The sequence below is a fragment of the Helicoverpa zea genome, chromosome 11 (genome assembly GCF_022581195.2).
Source record: "Helicoverpa zea isolate HzStark_Cry1AcR chromosome 11, ilHelZeax1.1, whole genome shotgun sequence".
Lineage (NCBI taxonomy): Eukaryota > Metazoa > Arthropoda > Insecta > Lepidoptera > Noctuidae > Helicoverpa > Helicoverpa zea.
The window spans coordinates 5,973,159-5,997,211 of NC_061462.1; the positions used below are offsets into that span (position 1 = coordinate 5,973,159).

Sequence of the window (24,053 nt, forward strand, 5' to 3'; positions counted from 1 at the left end):
GTTTCAAGTTTTTTTACATTTTGACAATGACATAATTTCTTATTTGACATTGTTGACTGTGCCATCTTTCAACGCTAGTGTGTTGTGCGAATGTGACACGATTGTCTTAATTTTTAATAAATTGTGAGAGTACAAAAGCGTTCATCAAAAATGTTTCGCTATTTCCTTACCTTTCTGTTAGTAAATACGTGCTACCAGAGTTTGGGGATTCCTTTACAACCGATAAGACAGAGACAAGTAATATCGAATTCACTCAATATACTTGCAAGTCAATGCGAAAATCATTTATTGGCCGATATACTCAAAAGCAAATTAGAATATTGCACCATAAACGTACCGCCTTATAGTAAAAGACAGTTTCAATGTTTGATACTGTACGACATGAGTACGCAATTGTGCACAGCTGTAGCTTCGGCTAAACTAGCAATCACCAAGGAATCACTACTTAAAATAGACGAGAAACAGGATGTAAACGCAGTTTGCACACAGGCTAAAGAGTGGGTATTTACTAATATTACGGAATACGTGAATTACACAGAATCTGCAGAAAAGTTCTTCAAACTGCCAGCCACTTGTGGTGAGGTCTGTGGCGTCGAGGAGGCTATGACTGAGGCTAATTACTACTGCAAATTCTTCAAGTGGGGTTTGGAGATGTTGAAGAGCCAAGTTGTGTCTACAATGGCCAATAATGCCAACAACAATGCTGCTGCTGCGCCTGCAATCACAGAACCTGACTTCAACGCTAAGGCTGATATACCCGTCCCTATCAACAGTAACCCCATTAACACTCAAGAAACGAAAACAAAAACATATAGTGGCCAGATTAAGCAAACAGAGACTGTTGCCGCTAAGACTACCCCACAGAAGAACACTGCTGATGAGGAAGTAGCAAAGTCTGAGACTGCAGCCCAAGCAACATCTAAGCAAACTCTAAATGAGGATGACAATGCTGACAAGGTTGAAGAAGATTCCAATGTCAATGTTAACCCAGCTGATGAACCTGTACCAGCCATGCCAGAAAATGTAATTCCTAGCAGTGATGTTGCCAACAAGTCCAAGGTAGCTAATGAAGAAAAACCTGCTGGTGTTGAGGATACTCTGTTGCCAGAAGCAGGTAAAGATTTGTCTGCTCCTGTCGATCAGAAGTTGGTGCCTGTGCTTGATAACCCAAAACCAAAACCTGGTGTTGATGCTGAGGATTATGGAGGTAATGTTTCTTTTGTTACTACAACTTTTACAATATCAGTAATCGTATAGAAGAAATGTTAGCTTAGTCGTGCTCTGCGTACAAAAGTATTGGAAAAAAATATGGCCTAGTGTAACTGATGAGAAATGGGCAACATTTGCTTATGAGGAAAGAACTGAAATCCAATTTCTATGTTACACCTGAAGTAAATGTAGTCATGATATCTCAAGGATATTAAATCACCATATTTTGGTCCATATAAAGTGCTGGGTTTTCCCTAACACCAACAGGCTTTCTGCAGTTGTTCCCTAAAATACAATAGTAAAAGTACTTTTTATCAAATTCTACTAAGTAACATTTTCACATTTCAGTTGATAGTCACATTTAATTATGTTTAAGGCAATTGTTGAATGTTCATGGCTAATTTAAGAAATAATTGCATTGATAATCGCCTTTTGTTTAAATAAGTATTGTATTGAGTTAATAGACTATATTTTCTCAACAACCAGTATGTACAGGTATTTTTACAATTTTGGTAGATCATTTTAGTATCTAACTTGATTTTTATCCTCATTTTGTTATCAAACCTTTAATTTTGCTTATACTCATAAGATAACAGTAAATACTACTTGATCCCGCTCATTGATTATTGTTCATTTATATTTATCTATGATTCATATTTACATTTAAAAAAAAAACTTTTTTATAGATATACCTAGTTGGTGCCAAATAATAGTATGTACCAGCTTTGTAAAAATTGAAAATATTTCAGACTCAGATGGCAATGACAATGTAGGTGATGATGATGGTGAAGACCCTGGATTGGAGATCAAGCCACAACAGGAAGAAGTAAACCAGAATAACTTTGTCAGAAACAAATCGGTTCTTCCCTCCTCTCATGAAAGCGACGCATCACAAAAAGGTATGACAAAAGCAAACAGTTCTATTGTCTAGCTCAGCGGTTCCCGAATTCTTTTAGCTTCGGAACCCTTTTCGTTTCACCATTTTTCGGCGGAACCTTACCTTAAGTAAGAAGTAAACTAAAAACGTAAATACACTTAGGTACGGCTCGTGGCGTGTGGTAGCGCACCAAATGGTTATATGGTTAGAGACATATTCATTAAACTCAGGCGTAGCAGGGTAGCCCTGCTGCCACAAGGGCCAGAAAACAATTTAGCCGCCCTTGACTTTGTGTATTATGTGAATAGTTTTCAGTTTGAAGACTGACAAAGTAAACGCAAAAAGAAATAGATTGGGTTTGTACAGGTGCGAGGCAAGCGAGCGCGATTTTTTTTAACTAAAAGAAGAAAGTCCAAGCACCCGCTAGCATTGAAAGACATTCAGTGGTAGCCGGTATCGCGAGCGAAGCGAGCGCGAATTTTTTTTAGTTTAAGTACCTACACAAAATAAACAAAACCACTGTAAATTAATAAGGTCTCAAAAAGTACAATCCACAAAAAAAGCAAATGCAAATGAATAAGCAGCTAGCGAAGAAAGCGCTATTGCTTTTTCTGAACCAGAGGAATAATAAATAAACATCAAAGGAAAACTCGACGCAAGAGCGCGAAATTTTTTCGGTGTTGGATACTTGAGCAATGAAACGAACCTAAAAGCATCACACGTAACATGGAGTCGCGAGCGAAGCGAGCGCGAAATTTTCGGATTCGCGGAGGTGCAAAAATTGGAAATAATGTCACACTTTGATTCATGGTAAAAATAGCCACTGGAAATACTCGTATGCCGTTTCATTTCACGTCCTGTCAAATGTATGAAAACGTATAATCCTGGCGATGAAATAAGCCTCGCTACCTACTTTTGCCGATTGCCGAAGACCTGGAGGTATTAAGTTAATCTACAATTTGTTAAAAAACGGAATTTAATTATCTGCTGCCGTGGCCTTCCCCGCCACTTGTCGCGAAAGTACGAGACTTACACTCCCGAGTGGTACCAACCTACATGGTGCCAAAATGGAATTTTGGAATGCAATATTTAAAACAATTTAATTGAAAATGAATAATAATATAATATTGTCAAAAGTGAAACGATTTACCATATGGAAATCTTGAATTTTCCACGGAACCCCTGAGGGCCTGTCACGGAACCTCAGGGTTCCGCGGAACCCCATTTGGGAACGGCTGGTCTAGCTAATGTAAACATACCTCTTTTGATTCTAAACCTACATTTAAAATGATATGAATATTTCTACTCTATGACCTAGGAGCTAAGGTTTAAAATTCAATGCATTTAATATTTAAAATATTATGTCCTTTACATAAAGGTCTTTGAATTCAAATAATTCACATTTATTGACTAAATGCAACTTTACAAAGTTGAAGGTTAAGTAAGGAGTTATTATGATAGTTAATCTAAACCATGCTAATCAAGCACAAATATTGGTAAAAAAAAATTGAGAGAATAAGTAACCTTCTATATAATTTTGTATGAGTCATATATGTATATGTGAATGAGGTCAGATGTGAAGGTTCTAACCATAGTTTGTAAAATGTATAAAAAAATATTATCAGTACAGCATTGTTCGTATCAGCTTATGCATAAAATATTCTATTTGTTTCATACCTTAGACTTGCAGGCTCTCGGGGCAAATAGAAAAATTATGCATGTGTTAGGTAGCTCATGTAACGAGGAAAGCTATATGCTACCTACTTTATGTCCAGGTGCTCGAAGAAGCTTTAATTTGAAGCAGTTGAAACTGCTAGCTGAAGCTAGTTATTTAAAATTCATCAATGATATTTAGCAGAACACACTTAAATAATTTTAAACAATAGTATTCATAACACAATACCCTTGGATAATTAATTAGATAAGCTAGACTGTATTATCATAGGTAGTCTCTGCCCAAACAGGAACATTAAATCATTTTATGGCAAAGGAAGTAATGTTTGTTAACAAATAAAATTATTTTGTTGGACTGACGTCATGCGCTAGCTGCATTCATGATTATGACTTACATTGCTGATAATTATGAACTAAAATACCTGATACATTGACTATTACTTTAAACATTGTTAAAGGCAAACATTGTTTTTATTACCTACCTATTTCGCAATAAAATCTAGATAACAAAATTCTGTTCTCATATAAAAAACAAAAAAAGTTTTTAAATTCAGAATCAATATAAGAAGTGAGGAACAGACTGTTATTTCGTGTTTAAACATTAGAATTGGTATCGGATATAAATGTTTATTTTTTCACTCTATCTATGTTAGCTCACCGACTCTGGCTGTTTATTCAGGTGTAAACATACTCAAATAGTTTACCAGTTAGCTAACCAGGTTTTTGTACTGTTTTTATTGAATATTTAAATTTTAAAACAATTTTAATGTGACTCAAGAAAATTATATGCGTTGTATACTTAGAAAATGTATAAATTATGGTTTTTGTTGGCTTACAATTCTGACATAGCTTTGTTAAAAAAGAAAACTTTTTTGTTCAAAATTAAATCTACAATATTCTACAGCTAACTTTAGTTACTCTGGTTCAGTTGATAATAATGATGACATCCTGTTATCCTTCATCTGGGACAAATAAGGCTTACAGAAGGCTTGTCCACACTTTCCGATATTGAGCTTCTCGTTCATTTATGTTTTTTTCATTTATCATCCCCAAAAATTGTTCCCAAGCTCTGAAATTACATATTGTAATGAATGAATGGTTTTTGAAATAATGACTTCTTGTTTTCAGAATACTTCCCCAATTCGATGCCCGATGGCTTCTCTGATGAAGACAACGATCATTTCTTCCCGTTCTTCATGACGTCAGTCGTTCTTATGGTGTTGTTATACGTTCTGTACCACAACAAGAGCAAAGTTAGCAAAGTGGTGAGTACCATTGTTTATAAAATTTATTAGTATTTATACTCTCAGTATTTGTATAAAACCAGAGGGGTTATTCAATGTTTAAAAATACAATGTTCGTTATTACGCAGTCTAGTGTGCTGAAGGCAGTTGTTGGAAACACGCCATTTTTTTTTCAAATTCATGCGCAATATTCAGACGTCAATGCATTTGACGTTTTATGTCTTCAGTTGAAAATGTAGTCTTATTACCTAGTATTTTGACAAAGCATTGGCTTGAACTGTTCAAGTTTCTCGCATTCCACCGACTAAACCACTCTAAAAGTCGTATTTATTTTTCAGTTCTTCGGTTTAATACTGGAAGGGCGTCAAAGCGGTCGCCGCCGCAACAGCCGAGGCCACGCCTACCGACGCCTCGACACTTTGGAACAAGCCATGAGCGCCAACACCGCAGCTCCGCCCAGCAAGATCATATACTAAACCGCTGCTTAACATTTAGGTAAAACAATCATTCAGTACATTCGCTTAGGGAGACATCTGACTGCTGTCAAGCGATCTGCGGCTGGGTTTTACATCTGATAGCCAGTGATAAAAACTACGTACTTATGAGATAGACTTGTAAATTGACTAACATAATTATAATGTCCGAAATATATTGTCAATAGCCCATGCTGGTGGCGCCCTCTACAATAAACAAGGAAAACTAGACAGTTCGCTTGCAGCCTTTCAGTGGAGGTGAGATTGTGATAGGCATTAAGCTTTTCTCCCAGAGACATGATGATAAAGTGAACTATATTCAAAAAAAATTCTTATTTAGCACAGGTCTCACTCATCAATCCTAAGTCATATAACATTATACCTACATACAATAATATCATGTACAGTGGTGTAGCTTCATATTTCATGCACCATATTTATGTCATACTTTTTAAATAATCTAGTCTTTGTATTGCCCTGGTGATAAATACAAGTGCTATTTTCCTTATTAATTTTGTTTCTTTTTTTTATTTAGTGCCTTATTTTATGTAATGTATGGCCAGTACTATACTACCCATCTCCAATTTAAGGGAGTAGGAAGAAGGTGCAATGCTGGGCTCGATATTTGTGCCAGTGTCAGTATATTCTGAACAAATCCTTGAATAGATCAGTTTTTTTTTATTACGCAGTGATCATGAATAGTTTCTAATCACTGAACTAAGAATAGATAGACACGGGCTGTTAGTACTATTTCAGTCTCCTTAATTAATTTCCATAAACAATTTCGCCTTTTTTATTTATGTTCCCATAAATTAAATAAGGCCGTTCAGTTGATTGACTTACCTCTATTTTTTTAAGTTATATTTAAGTATTTTTATTACATGGAGTAACTACACCACTTACATTCCAATTCGAGCATTATCATCCTTGCATTAAAATGAGGAACAAAATAAGCTGAACATTTCGTTTTTGTTTTAAAAAACCACGAACGCGACTTATAAATACGTAAATGGATTTGGCAATTCCATGTCATTCCGATCGTATGCATATAGAATAGCTTCGAGTTGTGGTAGAGATAAAGTATAAATCCTTTGTACCTCAAATTAATTTGCTAACTTAAAGTGCACCAAGTGCCTGTCTTATATAAATCCGTTATTTATATCTTCTATGCAGCTTCGTAAAGTAACAAGTACAACGCTAGGTTAATAGAAAACAATAATATTAACATACAAATAATAACAAATTCTCATGAATATGATAATGTAATACATTTATGATTTTATGTAAACTGTGATTAAGGTTATATTTTTATTTGTTTAGGTTATTTTCCGTATAGATAATTTATGACGGTAAATGAATATATTTTCCCTGTTTTCTTCTGAACTTAATTTTTATCTAGTTCCTAACTTAATGTAATAAATATGGACTATGGACGTTTATTCAAACATTGCTTTTAGTAGGTATGTTAAGTGTTCGACTGTTGGTAGTAGATCTCAATATGTTTATTAAAATATTGAGGCTGGTATAATTTGTACACCTATACCATCGGTGGGGTATTTAAGTTGGGTCTGTAGGCCGCATTATGTATTGGCATGTGAGTAAGTATTACATTCTACAGTTATGAAAGTAGCGCCGTCCCTTTTTCCGCACTGTAAGCAAATATCATATAACATGAAGTAGGCGTGAGGATCTAAAATATTTCTATTAAATGGAAACAAGAAAAAAGGATTGGGCACTGCACTGTTCAAAGAAACATAATCGTCCAATGTTATATTGGGTCCATGAACACTGCACTATCTTCATCAGGTTTTAGTGCAATATATAAATAGTCTTTTTAATACTGCAACCATTTGCAACTGACCCTATACTACATTCACAGAAGTAAAGTATCTTATATTTATTGCTATTCTCCATTCAAATGCTATGATTAAATATAAGTTTCGTTTATTGTTGGTCTTGTCACACTTGAAACTTTCTACGGTCTTTGTAATGCGTGTATGTAATGTATCATGCATGACTGTTTTTTTAATATTTGTGTACGTAATTGGGTAGATGATAAATTACCACTTCAGGACACTTTCAAAAACTCACTGATTTTATAAAAACTCAATGAATTTACTAATAACATTTAAGTTGCTTCTTCAAAATTAAATTAAGTATCTTTCACCATAAATAGCGAGAAAATGTATTTTCACACCTTGTTGACTTCTCCATTGCTTTGTATACATTTTAGAAAAAGAAATTTAATGCCACAACCACACTTGTTATTCGGAAAAATAATCTTTCTATGTAAATTATGTAAATAAATGTCGTATAATTATTGTGCTGATAATCACGTTGTAATTTGTGAAAGCGTAGAAACCTCACTGACATTTCCATTTCAATTTTGGTTCCGGTTGTGAATAGTAGCAATATAGAAATTAAGTATTATCTTTATAATATTATAAATGAGTATTAAAGCAGTTTGAACGTTCATTTGTAGCTACATATCTATTGAAGCAACGGGATTCCCTTTTGATTTTATTATGTAATTAATGTCCTTACAAATCGTGTCCTCTAAGGACTAGTTTAAGATTAGATTTAATTTATTTCACTCTGTATTTATAATAAAGTTCGAAAAACACCGATAATGTTTTATTTTAACATCCTGTTAACTATGATTCTTATATATAACAAAAGCCAAATTATCATAACTTTGACAGACTATTATGCACATAAACCATTGTATCAACGAACTGAATAATCTATTTTTTTAGCCTTCGGGATGCGTTTTGGGCCTGACTGTACTTACGCTCTTTCAAGGCTTGTAGAAGGTAGCAGCCACCTTATTGAAAAGCTGTTTTTATATGGCATACTTTATTCCATTAAATATAGGTATTTTTAGTCACTGGATCTATTAGTACGATGGAATGTTTTCAAGTTTATTTGAATATATTGATATATAATATTAATTTGTATAATGTCTATTAAGTATACATGTTAGCAAATAGGTAATATAATTGGTATGTGAAGTGACATTACAGTGTTTATCTGAATAGTACTTAAATTAAATATAAGTTTACCTAAGCACAGTAAAAGTGTATACAGAATTGTTATAAATTATTACATATTTATTTAGTTTACCAGTATTATTGATAATATAGATACATTGTGTTAATAATATGGGTTTGTGTACACTGCTATCTCAGTGCATTATATACTATTACAAAAGTCTTAAATGGAAAGTAATGAGTTTGGAAAGCTCGAGGGCAGGACAGGTAATACAGACAATATTTGAATGCACCAAAGTTATTCCGGAGGCGAGTCATGATCCAAAAATCGATATGAAAGGCTCCTGCAATCTTAATCTTAACGAATGTACACATAAGTACCAGCCGTACCATGCATAAATACAATAAATTAATAGAACCACGTGTTTGGTGCATTCACACACATTACCATATTAACATTCGTTGGACAGAGCACAATCGCTAAATAATATTGTCAGGTACTTATATCTCTTACCAAACAGAAAATAAACTACTAAAATACCCACTTTTGTATCTTGGAATTCAAAATTACACTTCAATTACTACAATAATTTGCTATTCTCAAACTTAGACAAATAAAATGAACGTTAATACATATTTTTAAACTACAACAGTTACTTCATAACAAAATTAACAATAAAACAAAATGTTTCGGGAACAAATATAATGACCACCATAAAATGCTTTGATACCCTTAGTTTTGTAACCAGAAATATCTACTGAACACCAGAAAAATAAAGTCTAAAAATGTAATAGTACCAGCTATTTTAGTCACGACTTCACTTTAAATTGTATTCGACCACCAAATTTAGTAAATGATCACCAACACTTGACGACCAAATTAATGTATTATTTTTGCCTAAATAAGTCACTGTGATTGCCATAAAATGTAGGCTTATTACCAAATAAAGTATTATGATGCCATATTAAGTTATGTGTCCGGCTTGCAATGCATGCGTGAGTGTCAGTATGACGAGTGACAGGAGAAAATGGAAGAAAATGACATATTGCGCTGACCCCAAGTAAAATTGGGAACAGGGCAGGAGAAAGAAGAAGAAGAATGTGTTTCTCAATACACTCTCTCGAAAACACACTCTTATCGCACTGTTTAGAGGCATGCAATAGACAATTTTCCACCCTAGTGCAGGAAAAGGGTCCCCATAATGTTATAAAATTTATTGTATCAGGCCGAACTTATTTTTTTGGAGTCAGTTTACTTAAACAGGATAGCAAGATGTAAAAACTTTGATTATCATTTTATATTAAAAAGCTGGTATAATTTTGATGATCATTTACTACTTTTGGTGATCATTTACTACTTTTGGGATAACAATGATTTATTTGGACTCATTTTGCTTAAATAGGATAGCAGAATTTAAAAACTTTGGTTATAATCTTACTTTAAAATGGTGGTTTAATTTTGGTGATCATTTACTATTTTTGGCTTACGCATGATTTATTTTGGAGTAATTTCACTTAAATAGGATAGTAAAGTGTTAAAACTTTGGTTATAGTTTTACATTAAAATGCGAGTTTCATTTTGGTGATCATTTACTATTTTTGTCTGCTATTTGTTACTATATCTGGTGATCAGTTAAACATAAGCCAATGTTTCAAATGTTACTTCATGTGTTGAATTTTTTTTAATTCGTCAAAGGACGTTTAATTTTATAAAAAAGCAATAATTTAATCAAACTCATAAGGCAGTCTTAAGCTAAAATGCAGGCTCCATTCACTTGATCACTTCCTACATAAACAGATGTTATAATAAGGTGTTTTTAAACGATAATAAACCCTAATACAGGGATGGTGAACCTTTATTGACTTACGTGCCAAATTAAATAGAAAACACAATCATAATTATAGAGGCGTGCCTTTAAGGCAAATAGTTAACATGAAAATGTAAAAGATTATGACGAACGGACTTGTTTTTCATTCTCAAATTTACATTAATGCTTAGATCTCTTAATAAAATAGGTTCTATTCTGAATATGGGAACATGATCCCCGAATCACCCCGGATCCACGAAAAACATTTAATAGTACGTGGTTATGGTACAATTTCAATTCAAAACTAACTAAAACTTGCAAAATAATGGCGTGCCCAAATTATTTAGCTGCGTGCCACCACGGGCACGCGTGCCATTGGTTCGCCATCCCTGCCCTAATAAATCATTATTTTTCCTACAAAGATGAATATTGTATCTTCACAGAATATTTCATGTTTGCACGAGTTGTAAGGAATTTGACAAAATTTTATCAAAAATCATAAAAAACAATCAATATTACTGGAGTCAGCTCTAATTCTGCGATGAATCAACACCTTTATATAACACTGTTACAATATCTTTGTTTCGTCCAAGACCAACGCGAAGACAATCCATTTTCAATAAAAAAAGTTCTTAATAAAGTTAGTCATAAATTACTTAAAATTAAAAAAAAAATATGTACAATCTACATTTTGTACATGCAATATACAATACGCGCATACATTTCATCATCAGCATAATATCAAAGTGTAGAAAATAATAACACTTAATGAACACACTATCAAATGGAGATTTCGTAACAAATTATTCTTGTCTTTAGAATAAAATAATGTCTATCAATGCTCATATAAAATCTTACGGAAATAAAAACAAAAATCAAAAATTTCATAACATACATATTATATCACAGATACCTAAGGAAGATATTACTTATTATATCTAACGTTGAGGTGCTGTATACAGTCCCTGAAATATTAAAATTTTATAAATAAAAAGCACTCAATCTCAAAATCCTACGTGAATACTGTTAATAAAAAATATTCATGTAAATCACTTGTGTTCCTGTGTAATAATGTTTATAAACAAAGTCATATATAATATTCTTTTGTTGCACATTTACACTTGAAAGTAATCACTGACGGTGGCGTCCCCTCCGTTATTAATACTGGTTTTAGGCTCGCTTCTGTTTGGTACACTAATCTTCTCATATCCTGCTGCTGAGTCAGACCTCTCCACACTACTACTCCCGGATGCTTCGTTGTTAACCTTTTCATATGGCGGTTCCGACTTCGACAGCTCAAAATACTTCACGCTTTCGTAATTCGGATCCTTTTTGGAGCGCACCGAATCATATTTAGAGTCCTTCGATCGTACCGACTCGTATTTGGGGTCTTTGCATCTCAGTGATTCATAATTTGGATCTTGTGCACTCACACTTTCGTAGTTGGGGTCTTTGGGACGAACTGATTCATAATTGGGATCTGATTCACTTCCCGTGTTATAGAGAGGGTCATGAGGCATTGACTCATAATTGGGCTCGAGGGTGGGTTCTTCGTTATTGTTTGCAGGCCAGTTATTGTACTTGGAGGGTTTCTTATTGACCGTGGAGTAGGTCGGTTGCACTTTGTAGTTTGGCGCGATCGTTGCATAAGGTGGAGTTGGCGGTTGGTTCCTCAGCACTTCGTAATTCGGATCGGAATCTGAAGCGTTATTATCAGTCTTAGAAATATGCTCATAACCGGCATCACTGCTGACTATGCTGTTAGGACCACTATCAACCGCTAGATGATTTAGTTTCAATAAGTTATTGTTTGAAAAGTTCGAGTTTGGTCCTGCTTTGCTTATATCTTTAACTGTTTCATACCCCGGATCTTGATTTTGAGACGATTTCCGCTCTTTGTGCGCAATGGTTTCGTATCCATGATTGATAGATTTTTTACGGTCTATAGTTTCGTACCCTGGATCATCGCCTCGGTATTTCGACGTGTGTGGCTCGGCATCAGCACCAGTGAAATCTTTTGATCGTTTAGCCGTCTCCTCTGGTTTGCCTTTAGATTTTTTCATTATCTTAGCATACATCTCTTCTACGTTGCGCGAAGGACTCTCAGTGACACGACGATCTGAATTTAAACTGGTGTTGGCATCTGCCGACGAATAGTCACTGAAGCCGGGCCCGTCGATAGAATTGTACAGATTGTCAGTTTGACTATCACGTTGGTCGATATCGATGTTCATTTCTCTAGCAACAAGAGGTCTTACTAAATCCCCGGAACTAGTACTAAACATCCGAGGCTTCTCAACTGGGTAATTGCAACCGTAAAAATCAGACGAGCTGACGCAACTACTATTTCGTTGGTGTTTTTCGTTGAGACTCCGTCGTAATTTGTCATGATTGAAATGGAGATCACCTGAAAAAGATCACATGATAAGGAGGAAATTCATAAGAAATAATGATGCACTGTGAATATTATTTCAGTATTTACCTGTACTTGACATCCTCTGGTGTCTTTGTGCTTGTTCTATGGCGGGCTGTCGCGGCACCGCATGTGCGGACGAGTGTGACGTCACGTGCGCCATGTTGTGCGGCGCGTGCACCGTGACGTGTGACGTCACATGCGACGTGACGTGTGACGTCACGTGTGAAGCCGTGGCGTGAGGCGGCGGCGGCAGCGGCGAGTTGGCTTGCCGCTTCTCAGGCTTCGGAGAGCCTAACGCTCCCGTTGAGTTTGAACATGATGATGACGATGCTGGTGGACATTTGTTTCATTATTATCTAGCTGTTTTAGCGGTTTGGCTCGCGTCCCGAGGCAACTAAAGGATTTGGGGAAAATAAATTCTTAATAATGGAATGCAACAAAGATCCGTCAACCACGGGCTATCAAGAGAGCTACATTTTTCTCAATGTAAAAATAAAGAGAGAATGTCTATGTTCTTTGTGGAAATTAGGGGCTAACGGACCTTACCTAACGTAGATTACCGTCCAACATGTCTCACATGACATTAAGGGATTTCTCTACTAAGTCTTCTTCAGTGTACTGACATTCTACTTTGCGTCCAAAAAATCTTCAAACCTCGTGTAATTTTTAACACTTGCAACTTGCACTTGAAATTGTAACTTTACGTTTGCAATGCTCAACGCAATAATTAAGTCAGAAATTTAAGTTATGTAATTTCATTATTTAAATAAATTAAAACAATTCATAAATATTATTCCTACTTGATTCTCGGTAATAATAGAAAATTATTGACTGTACCTTGTCTGGAGTGTGTAGCATTAGACGTGGATGCACCAACATCGGGCGGGGCACTGCGTCTATGCAAATTACAAAACAATACATCAAAAATATTTACTTTATTTAAATTCATCGTTAACAATGAACACCCACCCAACAACACAAAAAAAATCTTATTACATGCTTGTAAAATGTGTCACTCAAAATAAATAGTGTAGTTTTGGTAGGTACTATTAAAAGTATCGAAGGCGTTTCGCTTCCGATCCCATTAATGTTTTAAAACGGGGACAGGAAAACTTTCTGGAAGTGTTATCTTTTTTGAAAGTAAGAAATAGGTTACCTAGCGACGTAAGTGGGGTCCGAATGTAGTAGATCGGGCGTGGGGTCCCGTCGGCGAGGCTCGGTGGAGATCTGAGCGTATGTGTCCGAACCTTCACCCACGCTCGCCTCTTCGATCGCTGCGTACATCTCATCTGTTTATACGATAATTAGTTTTGTGAATTGAAAGATATTTTGTGTTTATAAGGTAAAAAAGGTTGAAGGTACCATTTTTCAGGTGGCCTGAAGATCCATAGATATCATAAATCCTGGATTATATATAGCGCGTTATATAGATACATAATTATAATATCGAGCGTGTAGAAAAACACAAGATAAACGAGAAAAAATCCGCTAGTGTGAAAGCCAAAGACATTTGTGGTATTTTTTCCCGAAAATGACTATACTATAGTTCGGCCATTCAGAGAATGCGTTCCTGACTCGTCGCGATTGAACTGACGACGTAACTTTGCAATGGCGTTGCAGTTACGATAAAAATATTTTTGCTGGTTGTTTACCGTTTTAACAATTGAGGAGCATTAAAACAACATTATTATATCAATAATCAATGAATGTAGTTACGTCGTCAGTTCAATCGCGACGTGTCAGGAACGCATTCTCTGAATGGCCGAACTATAATAGGCAGAATTTTGATGTTGTCTTGAACAATGTATCAAGATAGCCAACGGTAGGCGCCATAACTGACCGTTATCATAGTAAGATAGATCAGTTGCCTATAGTAATTATATCTATCAATAAAATTACGATTAAAGCAAACATGTTACGTCCGGTTTATCTGCCGGAACATCGATTGGATGGGGAAATTCTAAATGTATTTTCTAGTAATCGTAATATCTAATATTTAAATGCACAGGGGAAACCACCAAATTATAATCCAACTAATAAATAACATTTCTTTTTATAGATTAGAGTACATATGGCGATTAGATAGGCATTGTGCGATAAAAGATTGCATATTTCTTTGAAAAATGTATGTCACCTGTCACTGAGACAACTAATATGCAGTTGATAATAAAGTTTGACTGCCAATAAGTGTAGAATTCTAATAGGGAATTTTCTTTCAAGAATCTTTTATAACGTCACACACTGGACATACAAAAATCCGCTGCGATTCGTCTAAACTTGGCTCTCCATTGTGTCCAAGAAAATATGTATAGCTTATTCTTTTTGTGTGCATTATTTGCGTGTGACAAACTGTTTTAATATTTTATTATCTTACCGGAGTCATCCGATACTGTGGCATAGTGCGGCTGTGATGGTTGCTTGGTGCTCTGAGCACGAATGTTACTCAGCGGTTCTCGCACTGATATGCTCGTGTAGCCCTCTGAAACAAAAAAAAAACTGTTACTACACTGTTCTACAAGGTGTCATAAAGATATGGAGCCACGGTGAATGCTGTGAATGCAGAATTTGTTGCATATGTTTTTGGCGTGATATATTACTACGAATTTCAAGTATGCCAATGGACTCCCTTTTAGGAAAAAAAATACCTCCTTTCAGCGCCTTCGGTTTTCGTAATACCTTGTTAAAATATACCCTAAAACCAATTTTACAAGTTTCCCTTATTTGGTCTAAAGTAGTCAATAAATAATAATTCCTGCCGTGGCAGAAAACTTTCGCCCTTCAGTCAGTTTTTCTTTCCATGCTCTCTCGTCGTTTTAACAATCCTGTCTTCTCTTATAAAACAATAACGATGCAGAATGATAACAGTCTTAATTTTAGTCATTGAGGGTCAATAACTGATAGATCGTAGTGATAAAGCAAGGAGATAATAAAAAACTAATGCATGGATAAGGTTTATGACTTTTTGCAGTCGGAGTCATATCATATAAAGATACTCATCGTCTGGAATAATAATATTTATCTTACTGAACAATGACAATACAAAAGAAATGCAATTTAAATTATTTACCAAGTGATTACGAACCCATATTACAAATAAGTTGTTTTTATTCCTGCAACTTTTTATCTTATTAGACTATGCCCGGCATTCCATTGCACGGAATGCGGATAGGTTAAACAAATATTTTGATTAAACTCATGTCACAACATACCCCTTTTTACCTAGTTCCGTCACCACAAATAAACGAATATTATCAATTCAGATGCATTTCTAGATTTCGCAGAATTGCTTACGGTAAATTAATTAAATTAAATTCTATGGTATTTTTGCCTACATAACAAAACAACGCAAAACAGATTTAAATTGACAAGGGATAAGGTATATTTTCATATAAAATTTATTGTGAAGTGCTACATGATGTGTTAACTTATCCAAAACCGAATCTTATCATTCAATAATGCATTTTTTGTGTTCTTTCTAATCTACACGGACATCTACACAAAACATACGCATAAACACATATTGAAGTGAAATAAATGAATAAATTATAATAATAAAAATACAAGTCTAGTGATCATAGACAGTTTGTCAAGGCAATTTTATTTTCATTGGTACCTTCATGCAATAAGGATATCAACAGTGACAAGGTTTTAAAATTATGCAGTTTACGTTCTAACATCGATAATCATGACGATTATGACTCGTATCTAGGTGCTACGATGTATTTTCAAATCAAAGTCTTCTTCGTCTTTTATTAAATAATCTATGACCCACTTTGTATGGGGCAGAAGGGGTAACGGACTAATACTGTAGAAAACTCTTCGAGCTCGTTTTGTCCTCGTGCCCTTTATGTCAGGGTCTTGGTTATTTTATCGAAAGGCCTATTTAGACCACGTTTCTTTCGCGCCGTCGTCGCTATACAACAAACTAATCTGTAGGATATAAAATGTGGTGTGCATCTATGCATAGGCTCTTAACGAAACTTAGTAGCAAAACAAGATAGGTTGAAATGAACATACTAGCTGAGTCAGTAGAATCTCCGCTGAAATGTGTTGTATTATCAGTGTTAGGCCGAGGCGAGGGCGGCGTGATGTAAGGCAACTCCTGGCTCGAAGGTAGCTGCCCGCTTATCGCCACCGAAGCCGATATTACCACCGATTCTGAAAACAACGCTTATTTCTCACAATTTCATAGCAAATTATTCCACTAACGCTTATTATCAAGATCGATTATGTGATTCGATCTCGGTTTTGATCGGCACTATTGATTATTATTGATTCTCAGTATGAGGCAAAACAATTTAGATATTTTTTTATTGTTGTTACTGATTAGAATTTGTTTGTAATTTGAAAGAGTACTTTAAAATACATATCTTACAAAATTATGTCTTCTTCTTGCGAAACGATTATGGTTTTTACAATTTATATTGGTAATAATAACTACGTTGAATTATCTTTCTTAAGTTCAAAAAGTTTCATAACTTTTACAAACCTGCAGGATTTTGTCCCACTTCCCTTTCATCTATTTGGATTTCTCGTTCAGGTGTTTCATCAGTCGTCACTTCGACCAGACTGCAACATACAAAAAAAAAATGGTGAATAGAAACAAAAGATCGATATCAGAAAAAAGGCTACTCTCCTATAACGGGCCTGCTGGAAGAAATTTCTTTAGAGATAAGCTGTGCCCTTGTACAATAAAATTGTTTATATTATTTATTCTTCTTTGTGTTTTTATGTGTACAAAACTATTAAATAAATAAATAAATAAGGCATATTTTTAGTTAGGCAGTTTCTACTGCATTTAAATAATGTCAAGTGGAGTACTACTTGAACGTGATCCAATTATTTCTTGAAGAAACTTTAAGTTACGCCTCAATTTGATGTGGTATCTCTCAGATCGATTTTCCAACACCGTGGGCCATTCACAAGTTTTTGCGAAACAGTATCGGTAGCAGAATTGCTTGTTTTGTATTAATTTTATTCGAAGACACGTCTGAAAATTTTGGGGTATGCTATCTGTTGGAATTTTAGCACCCAGTTAGGATAGTCATAAAATTCTCGATTTCGCAAAAACTCGTGCGTTTTTATGACTTTCTGAAGACTAGAGAGATTGATGACGCATCCAGAAATAGGCGCATTGATAGATGTGTGAATAGAAAATCGACAAGTGTATTGTACATATAATTAACATTTGCTTCATAAATTCACGAGCACGTTCTGTGCACGCTTGTAGAATTACGGCCCCTGGGGTGTAAATGGCAAGTTAGACAAATGTTTTACTGACATATTATGGCTTTCATTCTGAACTTTGGCGTAGGCGTGCTCGTAAGCGTGGTCCCGGCTCGTGGACGCCGTCGCTACTGTCTTGTCACCTGCAGATAAACAACACTGATTACTAGAAACACATACCGATTACAAACTAATTATCGTCAGTTCCGAGTGCCGGCACTTTTATACGATACCACCGGATTTTGGCGCCGATAATGTTCTGATCGTATCTCCATAATCTGATGAATGAACCGACGCACGGTAGCCACAAATAGCCACCGTACAGAAATGCGTTAAGTGTAGTGTAATTAAGTTCGCTAAATCACTCAATTATGCGGGTATTTTTATCAAAAAGCCTTGAGTAGATATCTACTATTAATTTTGAGTTATAATCTGCTAATGGAATGCTACTCAGATACCTATTCATTTGAGTAAAGCTACTATTCTGGCATTTGGTAGGTATCTACTTAGGTATTTATTTGTATTTTTGGTATCATTGTGTTGTTTTATTCTATTCATAAATATATTTGTAAAATAAGGTAGTATAAGGAAAATGTAAATTAAATGTATTTTATTATTAGCTCCTTGCATATAATTACAACTGTACTGTTTTCCTTGAATTACAATGGGATGTTAACTGCAGGTTTCCAATAATTACGATTAACTATCTAACAATACAATAGACACGACATGGATATGCTGTTATGGGTAAAATATGACTTATATTTTATTGTATCCTATTGTTACTAATTTATGAGATAATTGAGTACTTCTGATGACGTGATAGTTCCCACAATATGGCCACGTGTATAATTAAGTAATACTGTAACAAAATATACTACTCCCTTGAGCATAAGTTACCTGAGCACCAACCAACGAAAGTCCTTCGCTCCATTTGACCCAAATATAATAATTTTCTGACCTACCAAAATAAGCTAGGTAGGTATCTAGTCTGGCCCGATATTTTTAATTAATCAGACAAACGCTAGGTATGTTTGTTATATGAAAGCAAAGTATATGTATTTATAGTCAATCACGCCACTCCTGATCACGTCTGAATTAATGAATGCATTAATAAGGTTGCATTACCAGTTCTAGATTTTATGACCGCTTCCGACTGCACCTATCTGTGTTATGGTGATTACTCTTTATATCATAAAAGTAGGTGCCTACTCTATTATTCTAAACCCTGGATTTTCTTTCTCAATGAAATTATATATAAAAAATAATAATAATAAGCAGTACAGACCTACATTTTTTGTCTGGGTATTTCTCGGTTTTTTTTTCAAGTAACTGAAGTAACTAATAAATATATGAATTATTTCTTGAGCAATGTATTGACAAACAATACCTAAGTACTAAGCAATTTGTAGTACACTTTGTAATTGCTGGTTTCTTTAGTACTAAGTACACAATAAATTATACACTTCATGGCTAATTAACAGTAACACAATGTAGTGTGCAACAGGTTAAGTTTTTTACATGGCTGTAAAAAATATAATAAATATTAAATCCTTTAGTGTCACGTCACGGAGGTTTGAAACTATGTATTACAGTTTGCAGACGCCTGATATTCGTAAGAATTGCAAACAAAGGATCTAAGATCATTTGAAGTTGGTACTTAAATCAACAGACATAGATCTCAATTTTGAACATCAAGTTCATCTCGTTGCTGATACTTTCGCCGGCGACCTTTTGCGTGTGGTATGTGTCGAGGTTTCGTAGGTCACACCGCAACATGTTTATCTAATAACTTATGACAGTTGGTATGAACCTCATGGGCAGATTTTGAAAGTACTATTTTCACTTGCAAAGGAACATCGGCGTTACAAGTTACCACCTCAATGTTTGATCAGTGAAGCAGCATAAATGGATTCATACATATCCATCATTGATCAATAAATGCAATCTCTTGCAATGTAATAAGAAGCTAATTACTCGCATTCTAGAACAGGTTACCTTCATCCAAGTTGACGGTGGCGTAAATTTCTGACGCGGTATCTCCGCTATCGGGCCTTCCGACCGCATGCGGTATTTCTGGCAAACTTCGCTGACTGTTCTGAGTAGACGCTCTGTCAATGAGGGAATAACATTATTTAAATATTTACTAATTTTATCATTGTATATTTTTTATTATTTTAACAAACGAGAGACTAAAAAGATGAAAACATAATAATGATAAGATAGATAGAAAGTAGGTACCGAACTAATCTAACAGAAGTCCTTATTCTTTATACAATCTCGTATACAAAAAAATCTCGTCAGGCTAGGTGCTATTAAAAAATACTGTTTGATATTTTTATCTTAGTCTTCTATGTAATAGAAATCCCACAAAAAATAAGTACGTTGCCGATCCTGATCTATGCATGGTAAAATGAACATTTGTTGGTACCCCAAAGGGCTTCAATAGCTTTTCACCCAAACGCGCCTATTCTTAGAAAATATGCATTGCATGCTGAAAACGTTTTGTACATAAGGGTCCAAAAATGTTGGAAAAACTTTCATAACAAGACAGTTCCGTATCAATACAAAACAAAGCAGGATACTTTGCGTGATGCACGCAAGTCTCAAGTTGTAAAGGCCACAATGCCGCTACACACTACCGCCGTTACAACATTTCGGAACAATGTAAAGTTCTAGGTCAATGTTAATACGAAATAAAAAAGTTATGGTCCATTAATGGTACGCGTATCGTTACATCTATCGAATCTATATCATGTCCGCAGAACCACGAAGGATTACTAATAATTAGAGATCAGATATAGGTACCTACTCATCGAGGTTTAATTAGAAAAAGTTACGTGTGTTAGTAAGTCCATAAATATAATTAAGTAAGGATGTAAACATGCGCGTACATCCAGGAAAGTGATGAAATAAATTGGTTAATGTAAGTACAGTCGAGTCATGCGGAGAATTATACCATCAGCCTTTTTACGGCTTAGCTACTCAGTTTCTGCTAGTTTTTAGGAAACTGGTTTCATCAGTTGTGGTCGTGGATTAGGAGATGCTTAATCGGTGGGTGAGTATGACGACCAAATCTTACTACATACGTGTTACCTACTTTGGTGTTTCTATTCTAGTTGTTAGGTATGCAAGGGATACAAATATCGACACGATTTAACTATTGATTTATAAAAGATAACGTTGGAAGTAATTCTAACGCGCATGGATTAAGAGTTTTGATGAATGTCTGAGAAAATTAAATGCGAAAGCCGGACAAAGCCTAGAGCAATGAAATAGTTACAACTTCTTTGTAGACATTAGCCCATCCTTGACTCGCCTTATTTGGAAAATTGTGCTAATCTTATACCCGCTACAGCTATAGTAATAGGTGGGTGTCTACTGCCGTATTTGCAAATATGCAGTTACTTACTCTGCGAGAGGCGTTTCTTTGATTGGGTGCAACTATTTAGCGGTATAGACTACAGTCTGGGAAGACTAGTAATATATTAATGTGTATGCCTAAAATGATTTCTTAAAGGGCTTGAATCCGTGATTCTAATCTAATGGGTTATTTCAGTGACTGTAGGTCTTTATACGCATCTCTTCTTCAGAACTTCCTACTCAGTCTCGAGAAATATTACAATGCTACGTACAGACTAGATGTGTCAACGTACACGAAGTGGGCTAGGCAGTTTGATAGGTAGGTACCTACGCTGCGAGTTCGAAGTCGGCACGAGTGCTCAAATTTTGACACTGAGTTCGCATAGTGTTTACGCAGTTTCAGGTTTTCTTTCAGTGCAAAAAGAGCGATATGTGGCCAAACATGGATCTGATAGTTTTACATGGAGCTCTATTCTTAAGTTATTATTTATTTATCATGCTGTTAACTTCAGTAGTAAATAGATATTCGGTTAGATGTACCTATCTACTACTAAAATTGTCACAAAGGAATTTACTGATATAAATCCTTGCCGATAGACTGTTTCGATACGATTTACCTACTTTAGACGCAAGTTTCACTGCAGTGAGCCAAACTTCAGATAGACCTTTTTTATTATAAAAATACGATAGCGAATTGTGAGTCACCTAATCGTAGCGTGACGCATTTTCGTTACTTTCCAATTTGTTTACCCGAAACTTGAGAAGAGCAACCAGTAAACGTTGTTTTACTCCAACAGAGTAAAAACAACATTATTTTGGAGCAGACACATTAAAATAATTGAACACAGAGAGCACACAATCTATTCAATTAAAGTACTGACTCAGAAAATGACTAACAACTTGTAACAAGAACCATTAACTGTTGATTAAATGATACATGCAATTAACCTATTATTTTGTAACATGCATTGTAGTTTTTATAAAAGAAATTATAGAACAAGTGCTTGGAAAAATAAGTAAGTTGGTAGTAATAGTAGTAATCACAAACATTAATAAGTTACAATTTTAGTGGCAAATAAATAGTTAATCAACTGAATCAAGACATTGGAAGGTAATTTTCATTGATTCAAAATTCACATCCATCTATTAACAAATGGAGTTTGACCAATTTAAAAATTACCTCCTGTAAAAGGTTTAGTATTAAAATTTACTCTACTCGCAAAATAAAAAATTGCTACACTACTACACATAAAAAATATAAGCTGCCTGTCATTGTTCTCCATAAACACGGAAGGGTTTCTGAAGAACTATTAAGTTTTTTTAATAGGATCTTAAAATAAATATAAAATATGCTCATGGTAAATGTATAATTATAAAGGGGAAAAAGTTGAGATAACCCTGAAACATTTTGTTAGACAGTTAATAATAAAATGCCCATTTATTTTAATATAAGTAGATGTTAAATCAAACTATATCCACAAATGCTAAAATACTACAAAAGATTGTTAAAAATTCCAGATTAAATTATTTTCTAAATTGTTAAGTATCTAGACCATTTTGTTAGCCCTTGAGTTAGGTATGTCTAGTCTAGGTCATGCTAGATCTATAACAAACCGCTTGATAGAGGCCGGAGTGGTAGGCGTTGGAGATGGGGCTTCCTCATCAAAACGAATTTTGACCACACCGGCCGTACCAACCAACTCACTTCTGTTAAATGTAAAAATATTATTGTTTAAGTACATTTGCTCGCTAAATGACTCAATTTTCTACAATACGTCTGAATCAATCTCAATTTGCATTCCATTACAATATTCTATGTTGCACAAACAAATGCAAGTAGTATTAACATAAACAACTGCTCTTTATGATGTTTATAATAGAGTAATTTTAATATAAATGGACAAAATAATGCAACTATAAAGTTTAATTTATACTAAACACATTATTCTATGTACTTCTAATGATATCCAATATGATACAAAGTTAATGAACAAATATGCTTATAATTTGCATTTCATATTAATTTTGTCAATCTAGATAATTATATTAAATAACTCAATAATCAATTTTAAATATTTTGGCCTCAAAAATCTTGTGTAAATAAATGATTCTTATAAGATTTATTTAGGCTATTTACCAATAATACGAGAGTTTTTTTATGAGTTATGAATAGTAAAATAATCTTCGGGTTAGTTGAATATCCACTTACTTCTGGTTGGAATTCTTGCAGCCACAGACACATGCTGAAAGTACGGTAACGAGAGTGACGAGCACCCCCACACTTAAAGCTATTTCTATTAAAGTATACATAACAAGAGTTTCTCAATCAATGCCTATCTGACCGGACGATATTCGAAACAAGTATTCCATCACAAACACAACATTAAGTCACTCCCTTAAACAGAAACATTATATGTACACAACTCTCTTCCATTTGAATAAAAAGTGTTGAAATGTAGGGCACTTGACTACGCGACCGCATAAACTGAGTTAAATATTAAACCGAAAACACTAAGTTGCATTTAATATATTGAAAAGAAAGTACAAGTTATTTTATTTTCCTGAAATCTTTAACTTTGATTATTTCGATATTATTTAAAAATAGTAGAGAAGCGAAAGCAAAGCACATCCATCGACACAGATGCAAAATTGCAATCATAAACTAAATAGAGACAGAATGATAGGCAGTGATGTTCCTTTGACAACACACAAATATCGATAAATTGTGGAAAGGCATAACAACACATTATCTTGTTTTGTGTATGTTACAGCC

The 24,053-nt window shown here is 34.6% G+C and overlaps 2 protein-coding genes across 4 annotated transcripts; one reads left to right on the top strand and one right to left on the bottom strand.

Moving 5' to 3' along the window:
* Window positions 1-43: 43 nt before the first annotated feature.
* Window positions 44-8,102, top strand: LOC124634772 (trans-Golgi network integral membrane protein TGN38-like). Of its 2 annotated transcripts, XM_047170445.1 has the most exons (5): window positions 44-1,207; window positions 1,959-2,108; window positions 4,889-5,025; window positions 5,343-5,499; window positions 5,666-8,102. In XM_047170445.1, the coding sequence occupies exons 1-4, from the start codon at window positions 151-153 to the stop codon at window positions 5,478-5,480; spliced, it is 1,482 nt and encodes a 493-aa protein (XP_047026401.1). In that variant the 5' UTR covers window positions 44-150; the 3' UTR covers window positions 5,481-5,499; window positions 5,666-8,102. The 2 variants fall into 2 exon arrangements, with proteins under 2 accessions (XP_047026401.1, XP_047026400.1); XM_047170444.1 differs by having other exon boundaries at window positions 5,343-8,102.
* Window positions 8,103-10,923: 2,821 nt separating this feature from the next.
* Window positions 10,924-23,935, bottom strand: LOC124634771. Of its 2 annotated transcripts, XM_047170441.1 has the most exons (11): window positions 23,490-23,935; window positions 22,895-22,987; window positions 19,916-20,028; window positions 17,973-18,060; window positions 17,181-17,260; window positions 16,709-16,849; window positions 15,066-15,170; window positions 13,848-13,980; window positions 13,529-13,587; window positions 12,758-13,021; window positions 10,924-12,682 (listed from the first exon to the last, which is right to left on the bottom strand). In XM_047170441.1, exons 1-11 carry the CDS (start codon window positions 23,588-23,590, stop codon window positions 11,391-11,393), a joined length of 2,469 nt encoding a protein of 822 aa, XP_047026397.1. In that variant the 5' UTR covers window positions 23,591-23,935; the 3' UTR covers window positions 10,924-11,390. The 2 variants fall into 2 exon arrangements, with proteins under 2 accessions (XP_047026397.1, XP_047026398.1); XM_047170442.1 differs by lacking the exon at window positions 22,895-22,987.
* Between the last annotated feature and the right edge of the window lie 118 nt (window positions 23,936-24,053).